Source organism: Typopeltis vanoorti, chromosome 9, assembly GCF_054136105.1.
Source record: "Typopeltis vanoorti isolate ZY-2024b chromosome 9, IOZ_Tvanoo_1.0, whole genome shotgun sequence".
Lineage (NCBI taxonomy): Eukaryota > Metazoa > Arthropoda > Arachnida > Uropygi > Thelyphonidae > Typopeltis > Typopeltis vanoorti.
In genome coordinates this window covers 8,579,749-8,593,655 of record NC_143557.1, presented here as the reverse complement: position 1 = coordinate 8,593,655, position 13,907 = coordinate 8,579,749, and the positions used below count along the sequence as shown (strand labels likewise).

The 13,907-nt window shown below is 37.4% G+C and overlaps 1 protein-coding gene across 4 annotated transcripts in view; it reads left to right on the top strand.

Moving 5' to 3' along the window:
- The window catches only part of LOC150102874 (ATP-binding cassette sub-family C member 5-like), a 1,133,802-nt gene that overhangs the window by 697,483 nt on the left and 422,412 nt on the right, over positions 1-13,907 (top strand). For all 4 annotated transcript variants that reach the window (XM_090397917.1, XM_090397915.1, XM_090397916.1 and 1 more), the window contains one exon: positions 9,809-9,883. In XM_090397917.1, coding sequence (XP_090254043.1) covers positions 9,809-9,883 — 75 coding nt within the window. The remainder of the gene's footprint in view (positions 1-9,808; positions 9,884-13,907) is intronic.

Below are 13,907 nucleotides of genomic sequence, written 5' to 3'. Positions count from 1 at the left end.
TCTCGGTTTGAGACATTGCTTGAGAGAGACTACTTCTAGGCCATAGACATGGTTTCAAATTGCCGAAAGGAAGAGTTCCAATTGCCAGAGAAAAGTTTCCAGGCCAGGTTAATGTCAGACATTCACCAGTGTGTTGCGTTTTCATTACAATTTGATGAATCAAACGACTTCACTGATATTGCTCAGTTAATGGTATTTCAAGATTATTCAAGTAAAGAAGAACTTTAGAAAATTATACCATTATTGGTAAGGACTAGGGGAGAAGACATTTTTCAGCATTTGATGAACTTGTGAAACAACACAAACTTCTGCCTATTACTACTGATAGTGCTCCTGCAATGATAGGTTTCATTTCATTATGTAAAAACGATGACAAATATCCAGATTTTTTAACATACAACTGCATTATTCACCAACAAGTACTGTGTAGTAAAAGATTAAACACAAAAGATGTTTGGATATTACATTTAAAATTGTAAATTCTGTTTGAGGAAAAGCCCTCCAATGACAGTTATTTAAATTACAGGCAGATGATGATAGGGAACTTCTGTTGTACAATAATGTTCACTGGCTCAGAAGAAGTCAATTTTTAGAAAGATTTTTTGTATTAATTAATGATATAAAAAATTTTCTTGATGAAAAATGAGATATTTATCCACAATTGAGTGATAAAAGATGGTTGTTACACTTATCATTTTTAGTAGATTTCTGTACGAAATTAAGCAATTTAAATTTAGAGTTACAAGGTAGATAAAAATTTAATTGACATGTTAAGTTCAATAAAAACTTTCCAACAATACTTATTTTTATTAAAGAAAAATATAAATGACTGTGAATTTAGACATCTCCCATATTTATTAAAATTTTTTGAACAAAATCAAGAAATGCTTCGCTATGATTTAAAAGAATTTATTCATGAAATAGAATTAGTTGAAGAAGAAATAAATTCAAGATTTAAAGATTTTCATAAAACTGAAGTGATTGTATCTTTTATCAATAATCCATTTCAAGAAAACTTGAACATCACAGAAATTGCAAATAAAATTAGTGGGCTGTTTGATATAAACCAAACTGAAGTAGAACTTGAGATAATAAACATTCAGAATAGTTTACATTTAAAATCAATAAACAATGCAGTCGTTTGGAAGTATGCACAAATGTAAAATTCCCAATATTAACTGATATTGCGCAAAAAATTCTGTCGTGTTTCGGATTGACATACTTGTCAGAATCCGCTTTTTCAAATATAACCGTCATAAAAAATCAATTAAGAAACCAAATTACAAATGATCATTTGGATGATTGTCTGTGATTGGTCACTTCTTCATATCAACTTGACTATGAAAATCTTGCGAGGTCCAAACAATGCCAAAGTTCACGTTAACTTTTTTTTTTTTAATCAACCAGCATTTCCTGTAACTTGTGAGTTTGTAATCGATCTGTTGTTTTTTCTAACTTTGGTTTTCCAAAATAGAGAGATAAATATTTTATTCCAATATATATATATATTTTTTGTATTAAAATAATTAAAAGTGATAAATAAATTTTTAAATACACAAATAAAGTTTTTAGGGTGTATTTTTTTTAGTTGTTTATTTCTGCATAATCAGATATCAGGTTGGGGGAACGTGATCTATATAAGAGAGTAAATCGCCGAATAACTTTTTATAGAAAAGTAGCTCGTGTAGTAAAAAAGGTTGAACACCACTGCTGTAAGCAGTAGTAAATAAAAATCACATAGAAATACTATTGGAAGATTTGAATAGAGTGACAATGTGGGCTATAAATCCCCATGGGGCTTGCAGGCAAGGGCATGGCTAACCCAGGGGTCCCATAGCTAAGTATGATCTATTTCAAGCTTGTGGTCATACTTTTCTCTTATTCTTCCAGTTATTGCTTCTACCCTCGTACTAACATTCCTCCTAAGGAGGGTTCTTTACTTTAAACTTTCTATCTATCTCTTGTCTGTCTTACTAACTCCAGGAGGAGGTCCTCCATTCTCCCCAGAGCTATTAGAGTATTCAAGGGCTAGGGGTGTTTCCTCCTCTTCCAAATAACCACTAACATACCTAGTAGTGGGCAGCAGCGCTACTAGTAGTAACCTCTTGTAGTATACATGCTATAAGAGGCAGAGATGCAGAGGACTGACTTTGCTCCAACACGATAACCTTGGGCTATGATGAACTGTTCATCTCTCTGGCCAGGATACTGCGGTAGAGAAGGCAACGAGAAACTACTACTACTCTACTAATATCCCATGATAATCTTCATGATGATGATGCAGACTTATAACTGAGGGGCAGGTGCCAGCCTGGCACACCAAAGGTGGTACCTCTAAGCACAGAGGGGAAAGGAATGTGCAACAAAGACCAAATTTGACTAAGCTGAGGAACATTGATGTCAACAAGACTGATGACACTCCCAGCCCACAAAATCAACAATCAGATCATCATAAAATAACTTTCAGAAAGACCTTCAAGATAGGAACATGGAACATCAGAGGACTCCTGCAACCTGGGAAACTAGACATAATACAGAATGAAATGGACGACAATAAGACACTAATCTCAGGGTTGGCTGAAACTCACTGGAAAGAACGTGGTCATTTTACACATAAAGGAAACAAGGTGTTTTTCTCTGGTCCAGACCATAACAGTGAAAAGGGAGTTGCCATCATTATTAATAAAAACATAAGTAAAGCAGTAAAAGGATACAACCCAGTCAGTGACAGAATCATAACAGTAAGATTAAACACCAACCCTACTTTATATTCTAGGCCACCTACAACCGCCCTTAGAGGGCGCTTCACCTAGATAGGACTTTAGTGTCACCCATGTGGTTGGGCTTAGTATTGTATGATATTTGTGTTATGTTACATTAGTTATTTTTGTAATCCCCGTAGATGTCCTAGTGACTAGGACGAAATATAGGAAGTATTAAATTATATAGGGTTGGTGAGATGGATAGGAGGGTGGTTGACGGAGAGATATCAGAGAGTGGTTTACTCGGGAGTAGAGTCCACAAGACGGCCTGTGACTAGTGGTGTGCCACAAGGATCTGTTCTTGGACCACTGCTGTTTAATTTGTTCATAAATGATATAGGAAATGATCTGAGAGGAACAGTTCATTTGTTTGCGGATGATGCGAAGTTGGGACGAACCATATAGAGTAGTGAAGATGTTGTGGCCTTGCAAGAAGACTTGAATAAATTGAGTGATTGGGCAAGCAAATGGGGATGTGAGTTCAATGTTGCCAAATGTAAGGTTTTAAAATTTGGAAAACAAAGATGGGATGCAGAATTTATGCTTGGTGAGAATATATTGTTGGAAGTAGAGTAAATAAGAGATCTGGGAGTGATAGTGGATAAGGATCTAAAATTTAGGGGACACATCGCCAAAATTGTGAAGACAACACAAAGACTTCTGGGAATGATGCAGAGGACACTGACGTGTAGAAGTAGGGAGATTCTTGTTCCATTGTATAAGGCTTTGATTAGGCCACACATGGACTATTTTGCCCAGATTTGGTCACCGGGTTTTCAGAAGGATGAAGAGATGTTGGAAAAGGTCCAAAGTCAACTGACTAAGGTAGTTTCTGACCTCTAGAATGTTGAGTATGAGGAAAGATTGAGAAGATGTAATTTGCAGAGTCTGGTGGACAGTAGGAAGAAGGGAGATATGATAGAGACCTATAAGTTGGCAAGGGGTTATTATAGGATCAATGCTGGAAAAGTTCTACAGAAAATAGCGGGAGATCGGGGAGAACCAGAGGTCATCCCTGGAAACTGTATAAAGAGGGTGTGAGTAGAGGAGTGAGAGGCAGGTTTTTTTTCGTGCAGAGTTGTGAATGATTGGAATGCCTTGCCTAAGAGAGTGGTGTCTGCAAGGAGTTTGAATGTGTTCAAGGCACGGTATGATGAGCTGTGTGTGTGTGTGTGTGTGTGTGTGTGATAAAAGGACCTCCCAGATGAGTCTTTGACTCCATGAGATCTTGGGGTAATAATAATAATGATATGCCTCAAGAGAAAAGAAATTTGTATACACCTAGATCTAGTTTATTTATGGGAGGATGTGTAGGTTTTGGTGGATATATAAACCTCAAAATCTTATACATGGGGAAAATGACATTTTTTGGTCAGTTTGTTTATGTGTATTAATTTTGAAGTTCTGATATCATCTGTGCTGTGTGTGATTAATTTTTTTCTAGTCTTTTTTTTATAAAAGTCTTGTACCCCTGATGATATAAGTTCAGTGACTTATGAAATGTTCTAGGTCATATTGTTTATTTTAATAAACCTGGTCATTAAACCAGATTTATTAAAATTCAGGATTATTAAAATTTCTCTTCAAAGGTTTCCTCCTCTCTAGCTATATACCTATAAGGTATATAGCTAGAGAGGAGGAAGAAAGTAAAAAGCCAATGGCTGCCCCTGTTATTAAAATTTCTGTTGCCAATCAAATAAGCTTGACTTCAAGGTAAACGGAAACAAGATTGAGATATATGAAGGAAATTCAGCTTAGATAAAGTCCAAGTTGTGTTTATGTGGAACACGAATAGAGAGAAGACATCAAAACTGACTATTGTGTCAGTGGGTGAGGTTTCCTGCACCATATTTAAAGCAGGAAGAGTTTTTTATGTGTAAAAAGGTGTTGCCAGTATACTAGAGCACTTGATCTAAGTCTACTGGCATATTTGTATATGGGTGAATCAATGCCATCCATAACTGGGCTACCAAAAATCCACAACTGTGGATTTTTGATAGCACATACCCAGGAGAGTTGGTAATTTGTACTAAGATGTAAGAAGTCACCTGCTGGCCTAGAGAAATGCTGAAATTACATTGCTACACAAAGGTCATTAAAGTCAGAAAGACTACTTTTCAAATCAACAACAACAATGAAGTACTCCTTAAGCTGTAGTGTATATAGCCACATTAATTTGTTAAAAATTTCTTGTGCTTATTACAATTTTGAAATGTTTCCACTACTTTGTTTTAGTTTACGTGTGAAGACATAATGTTGGAGGTTTAATGGATTTTTTACAACACTAAGAAAGGATTAAAAAGAATTTAATACTTCCTATAATAAAATTAGTTTAATCCTTTTTCCAAGTGTGAGCAAACAAAGTTTGCACCTGAAAGTATCTTCAGGACTGGGGTAAGGTGGTACAACACCAGGGCAACTCGTTGCAAAGGTGGAGAAAGCTACCAACACCCCTATCTCAGTATCTCCTATAATGCAAAACACATCTCCTTGTCTCCTATAATGCAAAACACATCTCCTTGTCTCCTATAATGCAAAACACATCTCCTTGTGGATATGTCTAATGTTATGCATTAAGGGAAGGGCCACTACCCAGACTAGTTTCGACCTTTATTGAGGTCTCTTCAGTGGGAGCCAGGCCCAAGTGGAGATACCAGGCAGAAGCATTAGCAGGTCATCTCTACCTATAGGAGTTGCCAAATGGTGTGCCACCCTTTTTTAATAACTCCACCCACTTTAAAGCCCTCATAGAAAATTTAACCTTGAATAAAGCAGACATATTGGTAAGCTTCGATATCTCCTCTTTGTTTACTAATATTCCCTTAACTGACACCTTATCTCTCTTACAAAAAGTTTTCCCTTCTGACATCTTAGATCTCTTTTCCTTTGCCATTAACTCTGGGTATTTTTCTTGGAAGAACAAAATCTACAAGCAGATAGAGGGAACTGCCATGGGTTCCCCCCTCTCCCCCCCCCTTGCTAATTTCTATATGGAAGATTTTGAAAAACGAGCCATAGACTCAGCCTCACTCAAACCTTCTATCTGGCTAAGATATGTAGATGATGTGTTCTCTATTTGGCCTCATGTCCCAGACACATTAGACTCCTTCCTCAGTCATCTCAATAGCCTACATCCAAGAATCCAGTTTACTATGGAAAAGGAAAAGAACAATTGTTTACCCTTCCTATACACCTTAGTCACACGCCTGCCTAATGATACACTTGCCTTCACTGTATACAGAAAACCCACACACACACAGGCAGATACATTCACAAACTCTCACACCACCACCCCTCTCAACAATATGGCATTATTAAAGCTCTTACCAAGAGAGCCCACAATCTTTGTTCCAGTGGAACCGCCCTCACTACTGAGCTTAACTACATACACAACACTTTCCTCTCCAATGGCTACAGCAATCACAGTATCAAAAAAATAATTAGTTCCTCTCCCATTCCCGGTCCTTCTCCTCAACAAGAATTTAAAAATGCCATCACCATACCCTACATCCGTGGCACATCCGTAAAAATAGCCAAGATTCCAAAAAAGTACAACCTACACACAGCATATAAACCCCACCGCAAACTTACTACCCTTATCCGTTCTACAAAAGATCAGCTCCCTCCTCTCTCTCTGCCTGGAGTTTACAAAGTACCCTGTTCCTGTAAGCCTGCGTACTTTGGACAGACAGGCAGATCAGCATCCATCCGCCTAGAGGAACACAAGTCTTACATCTGTAAACACAACTATGGTCATTCAGGCTTGGCTGACCATGTCTTGGACACCACCCACAGAGTATCATGGAAGAAAACCACCATGCTCCATCACAGCAAATTCAAGAAAGAGAGACTATTCTTAGAAGCAGCAGCAGCTCTTAGAAATCAACCAAATCTTAATAAATACGGTTGCATTAAGCTTCCGAAAATTTGGGAAACACTCATCACCAGAGATCCTACTTTATATTCTAGGCCACCTACAACCGCCCTTAGAGGGCGCTTCACCTAGATAGGACTTTAGTGTCACCCATGTGGTTGGGCTTAGTATTGTATGATATTTGTGTTATGTTACATTAGTTATTTTTGTAATCCCCGTAGATGTCCTAGTGACTAGGAACGAAATATAGGAAGTATTAAATTATATAGGGTTGGTGAGATGGATAGGAGGGTGGTTGATGGAGAGATATCAGAGAGTGGTTTACTCGGGAGTAGAGTCCACAAGACGGCCTGTGACTAGTGGTGTGCCACAAGGATCTGTTCTTGGACCACTGCTGTTTAATTTGTTCATAAATGATATAGGAAATGATCTGAGAGGAACAGTTCATTTGTTTGCGGATGATGCAAAGTTGGGTAGGGCAATAGTGAATGCAGATGACGTCAAAATTTTGTAGGATGATTTGGATGGATTGGAGGTCTGGGCTAAGGAGAATGGATGTCAGTTTAATGTGGCAAAATGTAAGGTTATGCATTTTGGGGTGAAAAGTTTGGAGGCAGTTTACTGCATTGGTGGAACCCTGCTCCAGGAAATTGATGAGGCACGAGATTTAGGAGTGTTGGTAGATAAGGAATTGAAATTTAGGGGACACATTGCAAAAGTGACCAAAACAGCTCATCAAATCACTTGGTTGCTGAAGAATACGATGACAAGCAGAGACAAGCAGGTTATTGTTCCTCTGTATCGAGCCTTGATAAGACCCCATCTAGACTACTGTGCTCAGATTTGGTCACTTAGGTTTCTTCTTGATGGAGAGGAGGTGGAGAGGATCCAGAGGCGAGTGACCAAGATGATAGCAGGTCTGTGGAATGAACCGTATGAGAACAGGTTGAGGATTTGTGGGTTGCAAAAATTGTTCGATAGGCGGAGGAGGGGAGATATGATTGAGACATTCAAATTACTGAAGGGTTTCTATAAAATTAATTCAGAAGATATTTTTGAGAACAGGGCTGGTTGTGGGAGGACTAGGGGACATCCATGGAAACTGGGCAAAAGTGTGGTTAGTAAAGGTGTTAGAGCTGGGTTCTTTACTTTTAGAGTAGTGAATGAGTGGAATGCGCTCCCTGAGTCTGTGGTGGATGCTGTGACAGTGAATGAGTTTAAGGCGAGGTATGATAGATACTGTATGAATGTCAAATAGTTGTGATGAATATGATTTGGGGCCTCCCTCGATGAGTCTAATGACTCCCTGGAGTTGCCCGTAATAATAGTAATAATAGTAATTTTTAATCCTTTCTTTGTGTTGTAAAAAATCCATTAAACCTGCAACATTATTTTTTGTTTTAGTTTAATATGCTAAACCTAAATAAACATCTGTCACTACCTAAGCACTACCTATATTTTTTTAAAGACTAGAAAGGTGTAAGACCATTTATCATTTATTTATTTATTTATTCTTATGGCAAAAGGAATACAGAACAATGTCCAGTCTGGAAAGCCAATCGAAGGCCTCATCCGTCACCTTCTGGATGTCCTGTAGGCCACCACCATGAAATTGGTGCCTTGGGCAGTCGTTTGCAATATGAGTAATCGTCTGAGCCATGGGAGAACAATCACAATAAGTGTGGTCTGACAGTCTCCATTTATGTAGTGGTAACCACATCTGCCCTGGTTAGTTCTGATCCTATTGATAGATGACCAAGTCTTCCTAGGAAGAGCATAACCAGGCTGTGGAGCACAGGGATTTCTGCCAGGAAGCCATTTGTGGGAAGATTGTTGGACCAGTATTTTCTCCACGTCAAGTGTTGATGGCAGAGCAGCTGAAGAGAGTTCGTCCATGGACCAAAAAGGGATTTTAGATGAAAACAATGTGGATTTATGAGAGTCTGGCTCAGGGGCAGGAGTGATTTGCTCGTTGCTTTATTAATTCTTTAATTGAGACTTGTTTTCTCTGTATGTTTGGTGGAGCAATGTTAGATAGGACAAGCAGCCTGGAGAGGGTGCTTCTCACTGACCCACTAATTGTGTGCATGATAGAGTTTAGCTGGGCGTCTATAATGTTAGTGTGTGTGTGTGTGTGTGTGTGTGTACTTCTTTCCGAGACAGGGGCACAATATTTTGCTGCAGAGAATGCGAGGGTTAGTGCAGATAACATTAGGACTTCTGCCACAACCCCAGGTTGATCCAGCAAACCTTGAAATGATATTGTTGCTCATTTTAAGTTTGTTGGACAGGTTGGTGATGTGCCTTCTATAGGTTAGGCTTCTGTCCAGGCCCCCTCCAAGGTATTTTGGGTGAGGCTCGTGTTCTACCATTTTTCCACAGAAAGGTTGAGGTGTCAATTCACCTCTGCATTCTTCAAGTGAAATACTGTGGACACAGTTTTTGTTGAATTTGGCTTCAAGTACCACTTCTTGAAGTAAGAGAATGGATTGAAAAAGCTGGAAAGTTTTTTTGCACCTTATAATGTTTCCTAGCTTTAGGAGGAGGCCCCTGATCCAGACCATGTCATAAGCTGATGTTAGGTCAATGAAAGTGGCTCCGGATTTAAGTTTCTTCTGGAGGCCTGCTTCAATCTGTGTTGTCAGGGCCAGGACCTGGTCACAGTAACTTCTTCCTGGCCTGAAGCCAGCCTGTTCAATCGGGAGTGCTTTTTCGATGAGTGGTGAAATTCTTTTAAGGAGAATTCTTTCAAAGAGCTTAAAGATGAAGCAGAGCAAGGAGATTGGTCATAGATTTTTGACATCATTTGGATCTTTCCCTGGTTTGGGCATGGCAGTTATTTTGGCTTCTTACCACAGATTTGGTAGTTTTCCAGTCATTATAATTTTGGAGAAAAGGGCAGCCAGCCATGTATTAGCCATTTATAAACAGTAATACAAAAGAGCTAAGCTTACAAGTTGGTTATGTGATCAGTTTCTTTTCTCTCCAATACCAGTAATACAAAAAAAAAGAAGCTTTGCTTCTTTTTTTTTGTATTACTGGTATTGGAGAGCTACATGAAACTAATCTTTAGAAATCCAAACCAATGTTTATAAATTTTATAAAAGCTATTATTGAATACATAGTATATTCCAGCAGAACAGCTCAGTTAATATACATACCATTTTTTTAGGTCATTCTGCTGCTGTTCTTCAAGAAGAATCGAATTTGAACAAGTTGAATGTCAGCATGCATGAAAAATACACAGGTTTGTAACGTTTCAATAAACAAATGATGACAATTTATCCAATTCATCAAAAGTAAATAATAAAGCTACCAATCACCCTACTGGCAGTGACATGTTCAGCTTTTAATCAAAACCTGGAAGCAAAGTGTACCATTCAGATACGATTGAAGCAGCATGAATACAAATTTACTTATGCTATATTTTATTTGCCATGGCCTGGGGAGATGTTAATGCATGATGGATGTTAATCCACCATGGCTTGAGTGGTTCAAATAAATATTTTGAAGTATTGATTTATAATAATAATAATATATATATATTTTTTAACAATGAATTTCATACGAATTTTCTTTTTTTATATATAATGTGTTAATAATAGTTACTATAGATGGTAATTTATAGTTTGCAATTGAATAAGATGACATTTTTAACAGCATTTATAGTATAACAAGATGTTATATTTTACAATTTTTGCTTTTAATATATTTTTATAATTAAAAAAAATTTTTTTTTTACTCTTTAATTCCTATATATTTTTATATTATTATTATTATTATTATTCTAAGAAACCTTTACATCAAAGGATTAATTAATTAAATAATAATACTTTTTTTAACAGCATTTATATTATAACAATAAGTTATATATGTTTTACAATTTTTGCTTTTAATGTATTTAAGCGCTGTAACGCAGCACTTCAATGTAATAATTTTTTTTTTCTCTGTTGATCTCTGTTGAGATGTAGTGTTTCTGCTTGCATCCTTGAAGCTTTTTAATAAGCTTCTCTGAGGATGACACCATTAGATATATATATATATATATATATATTTTTTTTTTTTTTTATTGATTTGATTGCTGTGTTGGAAGTAGGCTGATGTTTGAGAGGTCAAATGAATGATCTGAAAGGTCTGATCAAAGTGAAATTGCCAATATATGCTGGTGTTATTGTATCTGTCTTGATGGTTCACATTCATTTTTATAGTGGTCCTCTTTTTTAACTAATTAGGAGATTTTTTTTTCACTGTGGCAGCCTTTCTACTGTATGTCTTCTGAGCTTTTAATTTGTATTTGCTTTGAAGTTTGTGACTTCCTCAAGAATATCTTGGAATCTCTGATCCACCAAAATTGGTAATTTGTTTCTGTTTTTGCTTTTCTTGCTTCGTACAACTGATTAGGAAGATTGGTGTATTGTCTTGCAATGCATTCAAGTCCTTGGCAACTAGTTTTTTCTGTCTGCTGTCTTTTATGAGATTGTCTCTTGTGGACTTGCTTGTAAGACGAACTATGACTGGTGCAGGTCATGGCAAGCCTTGTTTTTTGCTCTTCCTAGGAATCCGATTTACAGTCTGAATGCCATTAAGCTGTAGGGGGATATCAATTGCATGGCCTAATTTTAAAACTACGTCTCTGAGGTTTTCTGTAGGTGCAGTTTCAGGAAGACCTTTTATGACAAGATCTTTATGTTGTTGCTGATTTAAACATTCATATTGTAGTTTTAGAGAATGAACTTCTTGACGAAGTTCGGATGTCTCTTTCATCAAATTGTGTTGCCTGTCATTTAGTGCGTTGCTGATTTTAATGTCTTTTACTGTTTGCAACACTTCTATCACTGCTACATTATTATGTTTGACCAAATCTTCATATTCGCTAGATGTTTTTGTTATTGGTTCGTTCTGTTTGTCAAAGAGTTCTTGCACAAGATCTAATAAGGTGGGTTTTATAGTCTCTAGACCATTTTCTATTAGTATATTTAAAGAGTTTAAATTATAAGACTCACCTACATTTTTTTGTCTGTTCAGTTCGTCGTCTGATTTTGCCTACGGTATAATCAGCTGCATCGTATGTGGCTGCCTTAGGTGCATTTCTTTGTTCTTCCTGCAGAGTATGCACTTCCATTCCCTGCGTGTTGCATTGGATTTACGTTACCAGGTTTCTGAAAAGCCGGCACATTTTAAGTGTAGAATCCTACTGCATTTCGTACAGGTTATATTATTTCCATCGGACGATATCCTCCAGGTATTTGATACACTTCATGACTCACCTTTCTTCCCTTGAGCAGCTATGGCATAATTGTAAAGATGGTGACGTTCTTTGCTCTTTGTTGACCATGGTCCTCTCTGTTCACTTTTCAATACTTGAAAATTTGGTTTCTTCTAAGCCGATTTTGGTAAATTTTATAGCACTGTCTTCGGCATGACAAGTAGAGTTACTTGGGAACACTTTCACATTAAAAACAGGAGTTGGAACCACTTTAAAACTAAAAAACGGGAGCAGCGATATCACTGTGCGCCCATTCATATGCCTACACAGTGCCCTCTCTGAATAATAATAGGTACAGAAACACTGACAATGCATTGATGTTTCTTTATACAGATGCTGTTGATTGTAAGACTGCCCCAGCCTGTTTAGAGAATATTGGGATTGGTGACATATGGTTGATGGAAGATGACAGTGGCACACTCAAAATTTAATCTTGGGGGGGGGGGAAGCTAAGTTGAATGGATAAAAAAATATTTTTAGCACTCGGTCCGTCTGAGCACTACTTCATTCGCCTTGTGTTCACAGCAACCGTGATTCCCAAAAGCTATAGGGTATTCCCACCTTATGTGACTGCTAATTCATAAGTAGTATAGAAATAGAAGACATGACACAACATAAATAAAAAAATTAATTTTAATTAGGAAAAGATTTTTGAAAAATTTTCTAGTGTTTTTTTCCCTTTTTCTTTGAGGGGTGCCACTGCACCTTGCCTTTCCCCTCTGGGTGTGCCACTGGAAGATGATATAATGATAGAAGTAAAAATTTCAGCAGAAAAGGAAGAGCAAGTATTGTGGTGGAATAGTATTTATGATAAGTTGTCTTCTCAGAATGGAAGTTGTATAAATGAGGGGATGCCCAAAAATAACTGGAATCTAAACTTGTCACACATACCCATTTTCTAGTTATGGATGATGCAGCTAGGCATTGTAAGTGTGCAGTTTTCTGCACTAGTCTGGCAAGTGGCGTCATCCTGTGTGAACTGGTTTATTGCTCTGGCTGCTTTTTTGTTAGTACTTACAACCAAGCTTGGCGATTTTGTGATGGCTGACCACAAGGAACAGTGGGTGGGTGTGAAATTTTGTTTTCTTTTGGATAAAACTGCATCTGAAACTATTGTTATGTTTTGTCAAGTCCTTAAGAATGACATTTTATATAAAATGTATGTCTACAAGTGGTTTACTCATTTGGAAAATGGAGACATGTGAGTTGAAGACCAGCCACCAACATTTGGCCAGCCAGGCAATCAATGAAGATTGTCAAAAGACCTTTGAGCAACTTTCTGAAGAGACGAATTTGTCATGAAGATTGTGCCAGTAAATTTTAACTGAAGATTTGCAAATGAAATGTGTGTTCCCAAAATTTGTTTCTCGTTTGCTCACAGCGGATTAAAAAAAAATGTGTGAATGTTTGCCACAATTTGAGGGAGCAAGTTTTTAATGACCAGAACTGTCTTTCAAAAGTTGCAACTGGGGATGAGTCTTGGTGCTATGGTTATGATCCAGAAACAAAACAAGAATCATGCTAATGGAAACACACATAACCACCGAGACCCAAGAAGGCATTTCAAGTTTGATCAAATGTAATGACAGTGTTGATTTTTTTTTTTTTATATATGAATGGAATTGTATGCAGAGTTTGTTCCTGCTGGACAGACAGTGAACCAACATTTTTATCTCAACCATTTGAAAAGACTGTGTGTTAGTGTGTGCCAAAAATGTGGAGCAGTGGAGATTGGTTTCTGCACCACAACAATGCCCCAGCCCACAGAGCCTTGTCTGTCCAACAGTTCTTGATGAAAAATAACATGGCAGTTATTTCTCACCTCACTTGTCTGATCTCTCTCCACATGATTTTTTTTTTTTTATTCCTATGGATAAAGAAAACCATGAAAGGGCAGCAAAGTCGCTGGAGGCCATAAACAGTATTCCAGTTGAACAGTTCGCTGTGCTTTGCATTAAGGGTAAATATTAAGAATAGCGATCAGAGCTTATCCACCTTTACCACG